At 53.8% G+C, this 18,295-nt stretch overlaps 1 protein-coding gene across 1 annotated transcript in view; it reads left to right on the forward strand.

The window, feature by feature from the left end:
* Positions 1-18,295, forward strand: part of LOC122377913 (cell surface glycoprotein 1-like) — a 56,826-nt gene that overhangs the window by 23,494 nt on the left and 15,037 nt on the right. The window contains exons 2-3 of the mRNA XM_043358505.1: positions 7,194-7,566; positions 18,026-18,141. Coding sequence (XP_043214440.1) covers positions 7,259-7,566; positions 18,026-18,141 — 424 coding nt within the window. The 5' untranslated portion in view covers positions 7,194-7,258. The remainder of the gene's footprint in view (positions 1-7,193; positions 7,567-18,025; positions 18,142-18,295) is intronic.

Consider the following 18,295-nt stretch of genomic DNA (forward strand, 5'->3'; position numbering starts at 1 on the left):
TAGGAGGTCGGCTTTACAGCTTGGGCACGCCCATTCCAGCCAGCGCGGCGAATAGTCAGCGGCACTGGCTACCCAAGGAGTGTTTTAAACCCCTTTATGTCGTATACGGTAAAACACTTATGTCTTGTTGAGCTGCAATGCTGAATATTGACAGCCAAGTTCATCGAACGACGGCAAACCGACCTCGCTCTGCAACAAGTTCGGATACTGATCTGGGAGATAGTGTCTTCCGCCCATAGCGTCTGTCGTCACGGGCGGCCTCAGCGCTGACCGGAAGGCCACTGCCACTTGGGTCAGCCATGGGTCCATCATAACCCAGCGTGCCCGGCAGTGGGAGGGTGGGAGCCCCGCGTGCAGCCGGGTTTCTCGGCAGTGCAGCGCGGCGTCGCTGACCTCCGGTGGCCTCTGGCCGCTGGGATCTCCGCTGGCACGCTGCAGAGCCGGTCTGCGTAAGGTCAGAGAGCGGCATGCCAGCAGCGATGGATGGGCGCTGATCACTACCGGCACACTAGCAGATTGCAGCGCACAAAGAACAGAGTGGACGGGCGGGCAGCGCGACGTACCTGACAGTCACTATCGATACTTTGTCGATAGAGAATTTAATGCATGTAATTAAGTCAGGGAATGAGTACTCGAAGTGAACAAAATGCAAAGCTTCATTTGTACGTGATAAGGTGTACGAATATTCGCTTGTATGAAATTCAAGGTAATCCACCCATACGATTGACTGGAGATCGTTGAACCTCTCTGCGTTTCAGTCGAAGCCACAGCAACGTGCACCATTCGGGAAATGAAGGCAGTAATCGTGCTTTATAACCAGCTTAAACATTTAGCTACCGCATTTTTACAGCTTCTGTAAAACTTTGGCGGGCACGCTACAAAACACGACAGATAGCGGACCGGTAGCTCGATACCAAGTTCACGAATTAGCGGCTATATTCGCTTATCACCGAAACCGGTCGGTGTCACATGAGTCATATTTTACCCGACGGCGCATGATAGTTATCCCGAATGTAATCGACAAACAATTTTCGCCACTTATATGAGAAATTATTCAACAAAGCTGGCATCCCGATGACCAGTGTTATTCAATAGCAGGATGAAAACGATATCCCAGCCCCGTCATTGCACAATGCACATCTCTTCATATTCGCAAGTCACTCCTTGACAGAAAAGATGAGGAACAGACGGCGATCTCTCTCCCTCTTCTCCTTTCTTCCGCTTGCCTCTTCTCTTTCACTCTCAACTCACACAACACTGACGAATTTGTTCAAACACCGGCGAAAGCGCATTGCCTGCCGCGTAACACTGTCTCGCGCCCATTCACACGCGATCAGCTAGCACCGAACCAACGTTTGGCTGGCCATTCGGCGTCATCCGTCATCGAACACCAGTTTCCATTCTTCACGTGAGTGGCTGAGAGTGCCCGAGCCAGCAGCATGCGTCACCTCACCCGTGCCCTGCCGCGCGCGTGCCAACCTCCTCCCACACGTCTGCCCACTCCCTCCTCCAATCACTCCCTTCGGCAGCCGTCACCCCATAAACAGCCTCCCATGCTCGAGCACGTCAACCGGAAATGCCTTCCAGATTATAACTCGGTTTCTGGAAGTGCCCGAACTAGAACTATTCGGGAGCTAGCACAACCGACCAATGCTGATGCACTGAAAGAATGCACTGTTTGTGAGCGCGACTAATGCAGATCGTATGTCAGCTCCGGGGAACTCTGAGACACAGCGAGGGCATCAGAGGCACGGTGGCAGGCCGGCCGGCGTCACCGCATTCGGCGAACCACGGCTCTGTAAACTCCCGAGAACCACTGCGGAGCCGGCCGTCCGGCGACAGGCTGCAAGCAGGCCGCGTGTGACGTAACTGACCCCCTACGGCGGCCACCCGGCCCCGTCTGCTCTAGTGGCCACCGAGCCGCCACCTGGCCGCGTTAATGAGAGATCACTATCACCAGTCCCGGCCAGCTGGGGGTCAACGGCGGCCCGCAGGGGGGTTTAATGTGTCCGACCGCGGTCAGTCACCTGTGCACGCCTGCTGGCGAGACACGATGGAGTAAGGGTTTCCATTGGTCAGAGGAGCTGATCATGTCCCGTCTCACTCACTGACACAACACTTTCAGACTCCAGTACCGGTAGCTCGGTGTCTTACAGGATAGCTTGCCAAACGCAGTTTCCCGCAAATCCCGTACCGACAAGCTATGCCAGCTGCATAAAACCAGCTGGCTGTCAGCTTCGAGCTGCCAGGTGCACAGGCCAGCCATCGCCTCGGGCGCGTGGTGTCCTCGTGACGCCGGGCCGGCTACCCTGGCACTCTGGGGCTTCCGGAGACCCTGTAGGGGCATCCAATTAGTGACAGCATGCTCGAAGGCGCGCCCCAGCCCGTCTCAACCTCGGCTGTCCCACGAACCAGGGTAGGTCAGGGTCAGCAACAAGGTCGAAGGACGCGTCAAGATGAAATGTTGACGAAAACACGCAGCATTCAAGGAGACCTCCACTACTAAATAGGCTAGTTATGAGATGGTATTTATCGCACTGCTCGTGATTCAAGGTCTGACTATATCCTGGGCCCACTAGACGTTGGACAAAAGACAAGGCATGGCGTATTGAATGGAGATACGATAAGCGGGAACGAACGGACAATAGAAGACGAATTCCATGGACAAACATGATCAATGCTACCAGAATGGTAGCACTGGATACCCAGCTGAAGGGAAAGGACGGATACCGAAGGGGTGCGACCGTTATCCGAGGGACGCACTGTCTCAGTGCTTGCCACACCTCTGCCCGGGGCGAGGCGGCACGTTTATGGGGTCGCCACGCCCATCTCACACGGCCAGAGTGTGAGAAAACCCCACCACGAGCCCGGGACACGTCATCGGCCTCCCAGGCCCCGTCCGACCAGCACTGACCGCCGGGTGACCAGAGGCCGGCGTCCAGCGACCATTACTCGCTGATGACGACCATTGCCCCACCGCCACAGGGCATCATTGCTGCTGAATGAAGAAACATTTACCCGCTGGAGGACAGAGTTTGGTTCGTAAAACCGGAAAGGGCTATCAGAATAACGTCTCGCCAGAGAAGGTCGCGTTTTTCTCGTCATCCTCCTTAGCGAGATAATCGGTTTCGCAATCCCATCTTGGCTTCCCCCTCGTTCCACAAGGTCACCACGGGTCGTCCCGCCCGCTCTCATGGCATCACGAGAGAGATATTCCGCCTGGCCGCATCCACTGAGAGAGAATCTCCCCCCGGAGGGCCGCTCAGAGACGGCTCGCTCACGCGCGAGCGCAGATGAAAGGCCCGTCTCACGGCATCAGACGGAGCCGCTTCTCTCGGGACAAACGCCATCGAGATGTCTCACCCTTTCCCGACGTCTGTCTCGTTTCATCCTACCCCGTCACTACGGGTTCAATCGTTACGTCTCACACACCTTGTTTTAGCTCAGCTCATCTCGATTCAGCCGCCAGTTCTCCATCTACTTCGTTCCTTCTGGTTCAACCTGGTTGCTCCATAACAATATCCCAGTCGACTCGTCCTATGCCATTGCACCTTCACCCCATCCTGTTTCTAACCTTGTCCTGTTCCATTCCAACCCATCATCTCTTTCGTCTCATTCTAACCCATCGGCCGTCTCATTCCGTGTCAGCTCGTCAGGCTCTATGCGTGGCCTTCTGTCTGACCCCGAGTGTGACCTCGCCGCCAGCCCGGCACGGTGTGTGGGCTGATCGGTGAGGGGAGGTGTCTGACAGCCCGATAGTTCCTCACACCGCTCGCCGAGGCTGAGAGATGTGGGCAGGACGTCTGAATGGGTCCGAGGTGGGCTCGCAGGGATCAGACGGGCGTTGAGACGGGACACGCCACGTCGACAGAATTACCGTCAGAAATGGGACGGTTGACCTCACTGAAATACTGGTCTTATCTGGTGTCGTTTATCGGGTTGTCACTTTCAATGGCTGTTCACAATTCATAAGTCGGGTTAGTAGTCTTAAAGTAAAGATAAATAAACTTCTATGGGTGAAGCTCATGGACGGCAAAATATACGTTTAGGTATATGGAAAATGCGTCGACATATATGTAAAAAACAATGATTACACCATGTGCCACATCTACGATGATGTGGTTGAGCTGCAATACAACTCTTAATTTTGACCGAAAACAGACATCCTGGTGCAGGTTTTAGCACACGAGCGCGTACACCACCCGTACCACGTTGGCTGAAAAAAAATAGGTTTCTTTCTCTAAAAGTGAGAAGGGGTATCGCTGATATTGCAAATGCATTGCCCGTGTAACTACAGTTCCCACGCCATGAGTAAATATCACGAAACTGAAAAATAAATACTGTCTTCCACCTCCGAAGCACAAATCCAATTACTATGGGAATCACCGTGTCATTTCGCCTGAATTGAATCAGCTCCGTCCTCCAGTTTGCGTGACCAGATCGCCGTAACGAGCATGGGACCGCCACCCGCTCTCCGTAAAAACCAGCTCGATCACAGCAGCGAACCATAGCGGATGCCCACGTAATGACATCATCCGTGACGTCATTGGAGCGCCAGTGGCCGGCGGAGAAGGCGCCAATGACGATCGGGGAAGGGGGAGGGACTCCGTGCCGGGCGCGGAAGACACCGGGTCCGGTACCACGCCGGTCCCGGTCCCGCAGCATGGATGTGCGGTTCGTTATGTAACATAACACGTCCACGGCCAGTGGGGCCCCGCGGGGGCCTAGTCAGGGCCTCACATATCCTCAGATGGCTAATGGTGCGCGGCTTCTCACCATGCTTGTTCGTTTTAAGCAGAAACTGATTGACGATTCGATCTCATAAAGACACGAGCCCGTCGATTGCGATATGTGTTAACACATGGAGCGGAGCGTCCTCATCCATCGTCCCCGCTACCGAAGCCCCGCCAGGGTGGGACGGCCTCCATTGCGCAAATCGCGATGACTGTCAGCTAGCTCCTCAGGTCGTGTACATATTTACGGCCAGCCAAATATATGCTTATCTGTTGCGTCTGTAATGTATGTCTTCTGAGTATCAGTTGAGCTGACTTCACGTGCCATGCTGTTACCATGACATGACGTGAAAGTAGGTATCTGTGTAGGCTGGGCAATTTTAATGACTTATTTGTTGCGGCGCTCCCAGCCCGCCCAACTATTTCGTCTCCTGAGAAATATCCCATCTCGACGACTGAGAGACGCAACAAAAAAAGATGAATCAACAAACAAATCCATCGTCTACCCACGAAACAAAGTGACTCTTCGAGTAATAACTCCCGCGATGCGAGGCGAGCTGCTCTGCGACGCACATTCCTTTCCTCCTACTCCGCTCGTCCATCCGACTTTCTGCAGCGGCCGCTGAGGTATCTTTGCGAGATCGTGCGGCCTCCAGGGTCGTAGAGTACTGAGGCACCAGGACGATCCCTCTGTCCAGCTCAGTCGGCGGACGGCGCCGGCCATCTGACTTTGACCAAGGTCAGCCCGAGTCCGATCCGCCGCCGCCGCCGGACCAGCTGCAGTGAAAGCCGTGCTGCGCCGCGTCTGCCTCCAACCGCCATCCGCCCCAGAGACAGACCGCCGGCCGTTGGCGGGGGCGGGGGCGGGGGCGGGGGCGGTATGTCATGTGACATCTGACAGTGGGTCGGGTGGTCCCATGACCATCATGGATTTGGTTTTATGAAAGTTGGTCTCGTGATATACGCGATTTGCATTCGAAACTTTTCGACGTCATCTCTGCTCCCCTGCCCGGGTAGATGAATACCGATCACTACCCGGTGTTGCAAAACTTGCAAAGGAAAAATGAAATGCCGTGCCATCCTCCTGGTCATTTGGCAGCCCAATGTCAGGATCTGGCAGCTCTAGGAAGTGAGAGGGGTCATCATGCGGTCAGGCGCGTGACTGATTCATCATGCATGCACCTGGGGACGGCAGCTCTCGCGCCGGCCGTTACCAGTGACATGGAGACGACTGCAGCGGCCGCCCGTTCCCGAAAACCGAACGCCCTGTCTATCACCCCCACCGCCGCCGTCGTGCACCCGTCCGCCGACGGCCGAGTTTTCTCCGCGCGTCGTGCGCGATGCGGACGGCGCGAGAGCGAGCGAGAGTGGGTCTGTTCGCGATCGCCGCTCCAGATCGGCCCGGCCGCGGCCGTCGTCGCTGAATGTCATGTATACGCTCAGGCGCCTCGGTCGGTCGGCGACTGGCACCGCCAGGGTCAGCGCTCCCGGCTCTGTGCGCGGCTGCACCCAGCCCGTCGCCGGACAGCCGTTGCGGTCGTGGAGCACCCCGGCCGCACGGGGGCCGGCAACAGAGGCGGATGACTCGCAGCTCGCGGCTGGGAACAAACAACCCGGCTGCACAGCGGGTAGCCCGGCGCGGCGCATCCGTCTCACCGGCGTGCTGAAAAACGAGACGGACAAAACGCGAAGCGCAGCGCTCATTATTTAGCCTTAGAGCGTCACGATCTCGGGGATCCTTGGAACTGCCGGCGCCGTATTGGATAAATCCAAACAACAACTAACCAATATCATCCAACGTAACCCTTTCCTTACAACGTCAAAGCAAGCATAATCGTTTGGTTTAGAGGCAAAGGACGAAAATGGTGCTCCCTTCAAATAATTGAGGGACATTCCATTGGACATCCCTGCAGGGGTTGAAATTTGTTGGCCTTCACCCGCTCGCAGCTCGTGCCATCCGCACTGCACGTGCCACGACACGGCTGGGTGCGGTGGCCATTGTTTGAAAGAACAAACATACCCTCACGACCGGGGTCCTCGTGAGCCAGCCGATGTTCGATGTCAGTTGCTGTTTCGCGGACGTGAGTTCCGAAGGATGGCCGACAGTTGCTTATCCACGAGTTGGTCATAATCCCGGTACACGAGGCTGAGACGGGACAATTTCACCCGGCGTAAATCTGACACCTAAAATTGTCAGCGACAAGACATTAGTGGCGCGGAATTTCATCAACTTCACGCCAGGCGGGACTAAGACACTTATGATGTGTTCAAACAAGTTGAGAAGAACTTAAGCTGTGTGATGCGAACATTATGAGATGCAGGAAGATCGAGGTGTTAACAACAAACTGGTTATTTAAAAGCTGAAGATTAGATATAAAACCCAAAACCCATCATGGCCTGCATTGTCATCAAAACATCGTCTATTTCGCCACAGCCTTAACTCAATTTCTCTTTCGACAGGACCCTTGTTCGGGTGAGACCAGCCAGGACCTCTCGTCGCGCCCACGGACACCCGCTTCTCCACCATGTCGGAGAAGGGTGAGGACACGGTCGTGCAGGGGTTCGACAACCCCGTGTTCGAGGACGACGAGAAGCGCCCGGCGGCTAGCTCGTCGTCTGACCACTCGTCGGAGCGCGCCTCGGACCTGGAGAGCGAAGGCGAGCGGCCGACCAGCGCCACACAGCGCGAACAGGCCGCCGTCGACCTCGAGCTCGTCACCATGGACAAAAAGAACGGCATCAAGAACGGCAAGGACGCCGTCATCGACATCACCTACCACGACAGCGGCGACGCCATGCCCGGCGGCAACACGCACCGCAAGTTCATCGGAGGGTGAGTACTGCGATATCGCGTGGTTGAGGGATAAATGTGGGAGGGTCCATCGCTGGTCTGGCTGCTAGCAAAGGGTTGTTTGCGGACTGCGGGAGGTCTCTCCTGTGGTTGCAAGTGCTGTTTTGGATCAGTGCTCACCAAGGCTACCATCGAGTAAAAAGCCTGCAGGACAGCGAGTCAAGAGTCATCAAATCCTGTTTACGATCACGTCGTTCCTGACGTTTACGATCATACCTCCTCCTATCGATCGAGCTGAGCGGGTTGACGCAGGTTGCATCCGTCACCTTTCTCTGTCCGTGAGCCCACAAGCTGATTGTTTGTACACTCAGCATTGTGCTGACTCACCGGTCGTGACGGAGCGCACGGAAAACACCTGCAAACGAACATACATATGTCGTATGTCCACAGTCCGGCGCATTCATACTCACTCTTCCCTTCGTCACCTCCAACCACGTCATTCTCATGATTGTTTCATGCTCTTGCTCCCTGTATACCAGCTCGACTTCATGCATTCCTCGGACCACTGTTAACCACCCCTGACGTCGGTTGCATGCTCGACCTACGGCCCGGCGCGTGCGTGTCGCCGCGCCCCATAGCCGAACGGCGTCCGTTGGAGGCCGTGTCCCCGAGTCACGCCCAGCCCACACCGTGCGAGATCTGGAGGACGGCCGCCCATCGTCGACACGACCTGTCGACTCAGCAGGCGCCCGAGCAGGGTCAGGGTCAACTGGGAGCAGAGGTCGGCGCTGAGTAAGCGTTTGCCAATGCCAGACCCAGTGGGTCTACAGGAGTGGAGGCCGAGAGGGCGCCCCGATAACTCACCACATGACGTAGATTACTTATGTCAGTTCAGTGTTTGGTTTCTGAAATTTTCATCAGCCATGAAAAAGTGTAAGTGGAGTGGGTCTGAGTCATCCTCATGACAAATTTATTCTCCCTACCATTCAGCCATTAATATGCTACCTCACGCTGTAGGTAACTTCTTTCACAAGAATAACAGAATAAATGAAAAATTAACGCAAAAACCCCAGACGCCACTCCCCACCTGGTTTCTTCACCTGCGACCGTTGGGTCACACTGCGGCGTCTATGCTGGGGCCCCCGTCCCACCCAGACTTGGTCTGTCCATCCTAGAGGTCTGCACCGGCCGGCTGCAGCCGCGGCTGGCTGCAGCCCCACGGCTGTGGGCCGGGGCGGCTGCAAATATCTCCAAGAACACGGCTACGGCTGTGGCCACGGCTGTGATATTTCCAGCTCAATCTTAAGTGCTAAAATATAAAATTTTAAATCCTTAATCTTACATTCTAATAAGCAGTCTAGCCTGTAAAAATCATGCAAAGGATGCCCAGCAACATTGAAAGTGGTGAAGCCTTTGAAAACCTGTAATGGTTTTACCATTTGCTGTGGGGGAGTTTGCACTCTGGTACAGAATACTAATTATAGGTACCAATTGTTCCTTCATCATCAAGAGCTTGACAGTTTCAGAAATTATGCAACATGCTGCATTGTCACATCCCTCTCAAATCAATCTCACCTGGTCATTAGGAAAGCACCTTACAGCTATTGAAGACGAGCGTTCAATAATTCTTTCAGGTAATAGAAAAAGAAATCACGCCTCGGTAAAGGCAGGTAAAGGCTTCATAAAATATTATCTAAAATAACTCTTATAAGCATTTCTGGATTTTCGGCAAGTCCAATTACATAATATAAAACTGGCGCTTTATGTTCTAACTGGTGTGTTAGTGACCGCTAACAGAAAATGCTGATCAACGGAGCCAATGGAATTAGATTATAAGTGAGCATGAACCTTACTTACGGCTAATTCACATGATGGTGAAAACCTTGAACACGTAATTCACATGACGGTGAAAACCCTGAACACAATATTTCTTACGCGAGCTGTTGACTTTACTAATAAAATGACGTCTTCTTCTGAAAATGTTAAAATTTGATACCTAACCGTTGTTTGAGAGCAATTTTTAACTATATAGCATTAGTATTTAATAATTGTAATTTTTATGGCTGTTTATAGTGACAAAAAACAATTTATTGCCACTTCTTTGCTATTGACGTCATTAAAAACTCAAGTAAAATTTTTGATTGAAAGGCAATTGTGGCTCGCACGTCCTTGGGGATTTGAGCGAAGATCATTATTTGGAAAAATCAAAATAGATGAATGTTTTTCTTTCTTGGATGCTCACTAGTGTTTTGATGCCTTGCATATCAAATTAGTTTTAGACTTGCTCAGAAGGCTGCGCTAAGCCTGGCATATCACACCCCAGAAAATATGCAAGGTAAGAAAGAAGCAAGAGTTTTGACTAGACAATCACTGTTTGACAGTCCATCAACTTCAGTTTCATTTTCCATACCTAACATTGATAATGAAAAGCACCAGGGTCTGTTCTGTCCCACAACCATGCTTCAGGATTTGGCATTTGATTTCTACACTGCTAGTGCTTCTATTCTGGTTCGTTGTTTATGTTTTCTGTTGATGTAGGTATCTACCTACCCATCTTTCTTAACCCCTTGCAAGGGCTTGTGTAGGCATGCGTTGCGCATCAGGCTTCAGGCCTTCGGCCTAAAGCCAGATACACAACCACTTAACCTATGATGCTTCATGAGCTTGAGAATCGCCCATTGCAATGTGCTTTTTGCTATATGTTTCAACTAAAAACAACTTAATATCAGTAGGCGGAACTATGGTCAAGCGTACCCATTTTCGGGAACGCATTTTCGTTCCCATGTTTGGGAACGATAAACCCAAATATGGGAACGCCATGTAGGCATTATTTAAAACAAGAAAAAGAACCGTTAAATGACGTCCAAAAAATATAAAACGATCGTGAACCGCCTGATATTTGTCTCAATATTGTTGGGAAAGAGTTTGATATTGTAAGGCCCATCGTAGTTTCAAATCGTTCCCCTATTTCTAAAGCAGTCCATCATCCGGGCCGCGAGCCCAAATTTGGGAACGCTCTCGTACACTGGCGCTGCAAGCGTTCCTTATTATGGGAACGGCGTACCCAAAATTGGGAACGATTTCAGCGACGCCTTTCAGGGGCTCTTTTCATTAACAAGCATCACGTCCAACGCCGCAAATTATTGTTAACGCAACAATCATCAGATGACCTTTCCGGCAAGACCGTCGCATGTTTCGCCCGGTCTTCTGCGCTTTTATTCCCGTCGATCTCGCAGCGGGCACGCCCCCCTCTGCAGGATTACGTAATTCACAACGCTCAGCGATGTACAACAAGGTCTTCCATACCTATATCCACCGTCCGCGCTGAGGGTGGAGACATGTCAAGCACCTGTCTGTTTATCACCGATAGTTGACGAGTACAAGGAAGTATCCAAAAATGGGAACGCTGAATATGTTACACCCTCAAAACACCTAGTCCCAATGAAAATCTAGTTTTTTCCTTTCTTGATGAGTGTAAGTGGCAAAAGGCCTGGTAGGATGGGCACGAGGAATTATCGAAATCAGCATAAAAATTATAAATAAGCCACACAGAGCGAGCTATATAAGAGAAATTCCCCCAAAACGATCACGCTTAGAAACACGGAAGACAAAAACCACGCTCATGACGCTCCTTATAAAACAACTCTAAACAGCTAGCATCCAAATAAAATATGTCTTTCCGGGATGATAAAATACAGCTGGATAATTTTCAACCGCTTAAACTGAGTTTACAACAGTAGCTCGGTAAATTCACTCACGTTCCACGCGGTCGTCCGCCCCGACACAAAAGTCAACAATATTACCTCGGGACCGTCCGCGTCTTCGCTTGCATTTGTCAGCATCTGGTGTCGATAGTATGAAAGTTCATAACCAGGCGAAAATTATTATACTTTACCTCAAACTAAAAAATGCTTCATTTTCCTTAAAATTGCATGCTAAATGTCGTATAACCCATATTTCCACCATTCTGTCATTTTCAAAAAATCATTAAAAATATCATTCCACGGTCAATTTCCTTGTTCCACGGTCAGATTAAAGATAACTTTATGGAGATTTAGTAGATACTTAAATCAGCGTGCACTTTTTTGAGACGTGATGCACTTTTGAGTTTTAGTGGGAGAACGGCCGAAAAATTGCCTTCCGTTCTCATAAATGGGAACGCCCGTTCCCATATTTGGGAACTCCGTTCCCAAAAATGGGAACGTTCCTATATTTGGGTACTCATGACCATAGTTCCGCCTACTGATATTATATACTATTTGGTTGCATTTTATTGAAAGTATCAACGGCCGGCTGACGGCTGGCTGCCCACAGTTTGCCACGGCTGTGGGCGGCTGTGGCTGTGGAGCCACGGCTGCGGGACGGCTAGGCTGTGGAAAATTGCAGCCGTGCAGAACTCTAGTCCATCCCCACCGTACTAACCGCCGCGCCGAATGGCTGGCCGCCGCGCCGGCAGACCGGCTGGCCTCGCCTCCCCGTGGCCGGCAAAAACGGTCCATTCTGGAGCGGCGCACCGCCCCCGGCCGGCCCACGTCACGGCGGTACTGCGGCGGCGAGATGGGAGCGGCGGGGCCGGTCGGAGAGCGACTCCGGCCGGGTTCCGAGCGGGCCCACAGCGCGCGGCGGGCGCTGAGTCACCTTAGGATGGTAGACAGCGGTGGGGTGTTATGGCGGTGGCACAGAGAGATTTCCTGGGCTTGGTTTCCCGTCGGAGACAAGAAAAATCAGATGATGATGCCAGATGGATATATGAGGTCATAGCAGAGATGGGAAATTCGCGAGGCCGGGCCGGAGTCGGCATATCTGAAAGGCGGAATGACTGCAATACTTCGAGGAGCAGGGATCCTCCGTTTAGTTTATTTGGAATTCGCGACACGCCTATGTTCTAGACTGAACGACACTCGCGAATTGAAGTCGAGAACATTTCACTATTATCATGCCTTTACGAAATGATGATTAAAAGCGAAAGTTGTATTTCATTAGGTAAGACTTATTTCGATTTCCAGTTCACATTTTCATAATCTACAAACTTGGACATCGAGTTTCGCAGCACCGATTCCGTCCGAGGGTGACTCGAATGACTCATCCTCGACAGCCTTGATGACACCCGGTACCCGACGTGTGCTGCATTGTGTGTAGAGTTACATTGCAAATCACAGGAAAAGCGAGCATCATTCGTCAGGGCTTACTTCGATTAGCCTGTGAACCGCAGCGAGTAGGATGTGATGCACCCATGTCTCCTGCGCTTTTACCTGTCCCGAAACCGTTACTTGACCGGAAGATAAGCAACCGAATGTTTTTGTGTTTACACATGAGTACTATCTAGCCGATCGCTGACACCATTTTCTGGGAGATTTGAAGTAATGCAGCGCCTCGGGTGTGTCATTGTGTGCTCTATCTCAAGTCATGCAGCATGACGATGGGATTCGAGCTTCATAACTAGCTGGCGCAAAAACAATTTATAACGTTCCCGTTCGGGTATCTCAGTATTTAATCAACTAAATATTATATTTTCCTGGCTTAGCTAAGAAAAACTGTCAATTCAGCTCACACTTAAATGTGCGTAAATTACGCAAATAAATATTTGTGGTCGAGCAGATAACCGCCGACGTGGGCTCATGTTCCCCGTGCCCAGCTCACTGAACCGAAATCGATTGTGCGGTCCAGCGGTCACGTGCTCATCCATACGAGAAAGTACTCGTGACAGGAGATCGGCACTCGAGCTTGACACATGCCCAAACTGGGATCAGAGAGCGCCTCCGAGAAACGGGAGATCGTTCCAAAAAACAGCACAACCCCCCCCCCCCCCCTCCAAAGAATGTCCGACTGAATTCACTTACACAGCGGCGCGAACGGGACAAAGTGTAACGACACCAGCGTGTCGTGTAACATCCATCGCAAATGAGTTCTTTCCGCCGAAACTTTCCACCGGCGGTGCCCACCTGGCCACCGTACAGACGGCGGATGAGACTGTCACGGCTGTCGACTGCCGTCGGGAGGCACCTGGCGTCTAAACGCTCCGCTCGCACTGGGACACGACCGACGTCCGAGGAGCTTCCCTAGCTCAGAGCGAGCCGTGACGCCGTGAGTATCACGCTCGTGAGTCTCACTGAGCCGCGATGTCACACCCCGGGTCGCTCACGCCGGGTGTCGGAGATGACCCAATAAGTCGGGTCGGTCCAGACAGGTGGTCGGTGGCCAAGGTCGACCAGCTCCTGTGGACCGGTGGACGGCGCACCGACGGAGAAAGTGGTCCCGGCGCGGCGGAGGGGAGGAGAGGACCGGACGGAGGAGGGGACAGGCAGGTGGAGGGAGGACAAATGGACCGGCGGAAAAGAGGAAGGCGAGGACGGCAGGTAGAGGGAGGACGACGATTAGAGGAGGGCAAGGCAGAGGAGCACGGACCGAAAGTTGGCAGGAGGACGGGGAAAATTTCGTGAAAATAGCTACTAAAACCACTACAAGTCCAATACCTGCATTTACCTTGCATTCGTCCTTATTTCGAACGATTGTCTAGCACATGCCATCATAATAAGGACCATTCACTAAAATGATGAAGAGCGCTCGTAATGGCCGATGTAAGCCAAATTTTTGATAGCCTGACAAGCTCCAGCCACTCATTCATGGGAACCTGTGCTTGCTCGGAGTGCACCGGCGGGTCCCGTTAGGCCGGAGGGCGCCGCCGGGTGCACTGGCCTCCGGCTCAGTGTGGTGGGAGGGAGGGAAGACGCACCGGTGTACCGTGAACAGGTACGGCGGTCAGCCGGCGGTAGAGGGTGGTCGGAGGATGAGTCAGCTCCGGTCCGGCGTACCGTGAGGACCGGTCTCTCCGGTCCAGCCTGCCCGGTCCGTCCGGTCTCCCGCGCGATCCGTCCGGTCTCGGTGGATCCTGAGACCGCAGATTCTAGCCGAGTCCAAGAACCTCGTACGGTGGCCGCGGACCGCAGCGTCTCCGCAGTGTGCGCAGAACCGCCGTTGCCGCCGCGGCCCGGGGCGGCTGACGTCGAGTGCCGCAGATGCCAGACACTCTTTACGGCCGCCGCGGCCCGCCAATCAGACGAGGGCGGAGTGTGCGCCGCCGTACGCCGGGCCGAAAAACACGTCCGTATTGGTAGGCGGCAGCGGTGGCGGCGGTCCAGCCTCTTTGTCTGGCGCTGCCTACGTGTGGACGTGCAGACCGTTTATTTGCTGTTACTGTTTATTTGTCGCTGGTTGTACCCACTCCTGGTGTCAGTGGACGGATAAACAAACAGCCAACGGAGAGGACCGTGCGAAGACAAATGAGGAAACTATATCCGGGGTTGTCGACACTTGTATTTTTGTTCTATTTTGAACTTAGCACCAGGTCCCAACATTGCTCAATAGTGGTAATGGTAAACGCGGGCAAACGTATCGTCTCGCAGCGGATCGATGCGTTTCTCTTTTCCAAGTAAATCTCGCGTCCTACGCACTTCGTTATTTTTCACAGTAGAAACCGGTCATTCTTCATCCTGTTTCTTCTGCGCGTATCAAACCCAGCGTGAGATTCCTAAAATGAGCCATATTGAACTACACACGCGGACTAAAAATCCCAGTCCAGTCGAGGATCAGATATAACACTCAACCTGTCTGCAGAGCGCGTAATGCAGTTGTCAGCGCGGCGTGATCATTGCATGCGTGCCTGCACGCACAGGTAGTCGTTAGTATTGTTTTTGACAGCGGGGGATCGTCCCAACTACCGCCTCTTTTACGTGATAGAGGTGTGCGTGTTATTTCTGAATAGAATGCGACCCGGTTGTATCACGCGATTCGGGATGAAGCGACGACTAACCCAATAAAGTTTGTGCTCGTGTTCGACCCATGACATTCGTCTTTCAGACTAACATCTTATCTCATAAACCAAACTAACACCATGCCTCTCATTTTCCAAGCGTACCGAAGGACTTCTATGACGACATGTTCACAACGGACGACGTAAGTGTTGCCTACTTCAAATCAGACCCGTTCGCGGGACGTGCGTCCCACTCCGACGCCGAGCGGAGTCCCCCTCACTCAGAATGGCGGATACAGGCCGACCAGTGGGCTCCGCAGACCCGCGCCGCCCCCGCCCCCGGCGTGTTCTGCATCCAGGAGCGCTCCCTGGACGGCGACCTGCGATCGTCGCTGCCGGCGCAGCTCTCCATCGACGACCCGGAGGAGGTGGTGCACTTCCGGAGCAGCGCGGCGCCGCGTCGGCCGGCGCAGCCGCAGCGCCGTGCCCCGGCCGCCCCCGCCCCCGGTCAGCGCGGAGTGCTGCTGACGCCGGCAGTTCTCTCCGGAGACTGTTCGGCGCCGTGTCCGACCCACAAAATCCAGCGCCGACCGCCGACCGGGGAGCGCCAGTGCCGCCGCTCGCTGAGGCTGACCATCCCCGTCCCCGCCTGGATGCCCCGGACTGAGGATATCAGAAAACGGGCCCGCGGCTGGCTCACCGGCGACTCACCTCCGGCTCCAAGGGGGGCAGCGGAGGCGGATCCGGAGACCGGTGCCAGAGACAAGAACGAACCCACCAATGGCTGGTTGGAGCGACTGCGGCAGGGTTTCGATCCTGCCGAGATGACTGCTCGTCTGCGACGGACTCTCAGCGGTGGAGGAGCCAAGACCGCACCCGAAACAGCAGACCCTCAGTCTCGCGCTGAGAACGGCACAGTCAACGGAGCTGCCAACGGATCAGCGGGAATTGGTGGTCGACTCGCCGCCCGACTCCGGCAGAGCCTGGACTTGGGACCGGGGACCGGGACGGAGACGGGAGCGGGGACGCCGGACGGACTGGCCGTCCGGCTGCGGCGCGGTCTGACCGGGCTGGGCCAGCGGCGGAACAGCGAGCCATCGGCACCGGCAGCGGAGGAGAGCCGGCCGCGACTGCAGCGGGCGCTCCGGGAGAGTCTGCCGACGCTGAACCCGCAGCACCTGGCGGAGGTCGCCCGACGCTGGTAGGGCCCGACGTAGACCGCCACACTAGCCCTGTGATGTCTCCAACGAGTTTGGCACCGTACTATCAGAGGCACATGCAATTGTAGTATACTCGATGTAGAGACGACGGACCCTGCAGATTATATATCGAATTTAGTTCGCAGTTTGGTCGGCAGACCTACCATCGATCGCACCCTAGGACCGATGCCGGCCGGCACCGGTCAGCTGCACACCGACCCCAGCAGAGTGCAATGGACTAATAACACCCCGCAGAAAATCGGCATGACATCACCTCACTAGTTGTGCAGTCAGTGGTCGCTGACCATCCATTCCGTTGGCGACTTTCTCTCCATGGACGGGAGTGGCTTGGCAACACGGCACCTGTCGGTAGCAATAGCAGAAGGGAGAGTTGCGGGGAACACTAGCAGTGGCCACAGCCCGCAGATGTTTCGCTACTGTAGAAGGTCAATCAGTCAAATAGTCAAATATCGCTGCCTGCCGGGTCCAGTCGAGTCGCTGAGTCCATTGGGGAGAGTGTGGAGCCGTAGAGTCCTGGAGTCGGACTGGAGGGTGCGACAGACCGTCGCATCCGGTCTCAGAGCCCTCGTACACATTCCGGACCGCGGATTTCGCCTCGGGGCCAACTCACTGCAGCCAAGATACCTCGGCCCGGCACTGCAGGCTAGTCACAACTCGTGCAGATTTTCCACTGTAGGGCAGAGCAGACTAACTAGAGGTAGAGGAGCATTCAAGTAGCACATTAGTGTAGTGTTGGTAGAATATTGCGTTGTTGTGGTTATTTTCTGCATGATTGCGCGTTACCCAAGTAACGGCCGTCGTTATAGCAAGTAGGTGAAGGCAGATTGGTGTTGTTGGCGCTTGAGTTGCCGCCTGGCTAGTGGACCGCCACTCCCGACTGCAGCTGACCTAGTGGTGAATGAGCCCCGAGTGTTGCGTCCTCTAACCATTCAGTGGTCGTCCATTGCGCTGGAGGTATTTAATAACGTAACTGGACCCCACAATAGCTCTGGCCCTGAGAGCCGGTTGCAAAATATTGCACAGGCGTGAGCGGCTCAATCGGGGCTCACACTGTAAATCGGAACGGTGCGGTTAGTGAATTTGTGAACGGCGACCGCCGATTGGTGCTGTTGAGAGACGGCGCAAACCTTGGCCCCTCTGTTCACCGTCTTGTCGTAACATTATCTGAATTCTCAACCCTACCGTTTTGTCATTCGATATTAGCTTCAAAGTGCTGTTGAGCTTTATCGGCAGCATCTTGAAACCCCGCTCCTAAGGAGTAAACAGGAAGTCCTCAGGTCTCAGGTCGCTCCCGGAGGCTTTGCGGCCTTGAGGGCGCAATTTACAGCCATTCAAATCGTTGACCTGTGAACTCCCAACGCTTGTCGATCCCGGGCTGTTATTCACATTCGAAATACACCTCTTGCTCACCTCTCACCCTTGTTCGTCACCCTAGAATCAACTGTATACCGCAGCACTGTTGCAGTGACTGTGGCGCCCCCACGCATCACCTACTCGACTGTGTGCTGACGGTGCTGCCATCTGTACGCAGGGGCGAGAAGTACTACCCGGGCGGCCGCGAGGGCAACACCAAACAGCGCTGGCTGTGCTGGGCTGGCATCTTGGCCGTCATCCTCGCCGTCCTCGTCTTCATTGTGCTGCTCTCCAGTAAGTATAAGCTGGACTCTTCTGAAACTTGCTTCCCTTCATCGGGAATCGGACTGGTTGCCTCAATGCCTTGGCTGCTGATGCGCGCAGTAGGTACGGCTCTCCAGTAAAAGTCTTGTTGGTTTTGCTTTTTCGGACATATCTGGTCCTATAT

The sequence above is a fragment of the Amphibalanus amphitrite genome, unplaced genomic scaffold (genome assembly GCF_019059575.1).
Source record: "Amphibalanus amphitrite isolate SeventyFive unplaced genomic scaffold, NRLGWU_Aamphi_draft 000052F_arrow, whole genome shotgun sequence".
Classification (NCBI taxonomy): Eukaryota; Metazoa; Arthropoda; class Thecostraca; order Balanomorpha; family Balanidae; genus Amphibalanus; species Amphibalanus amphitrite.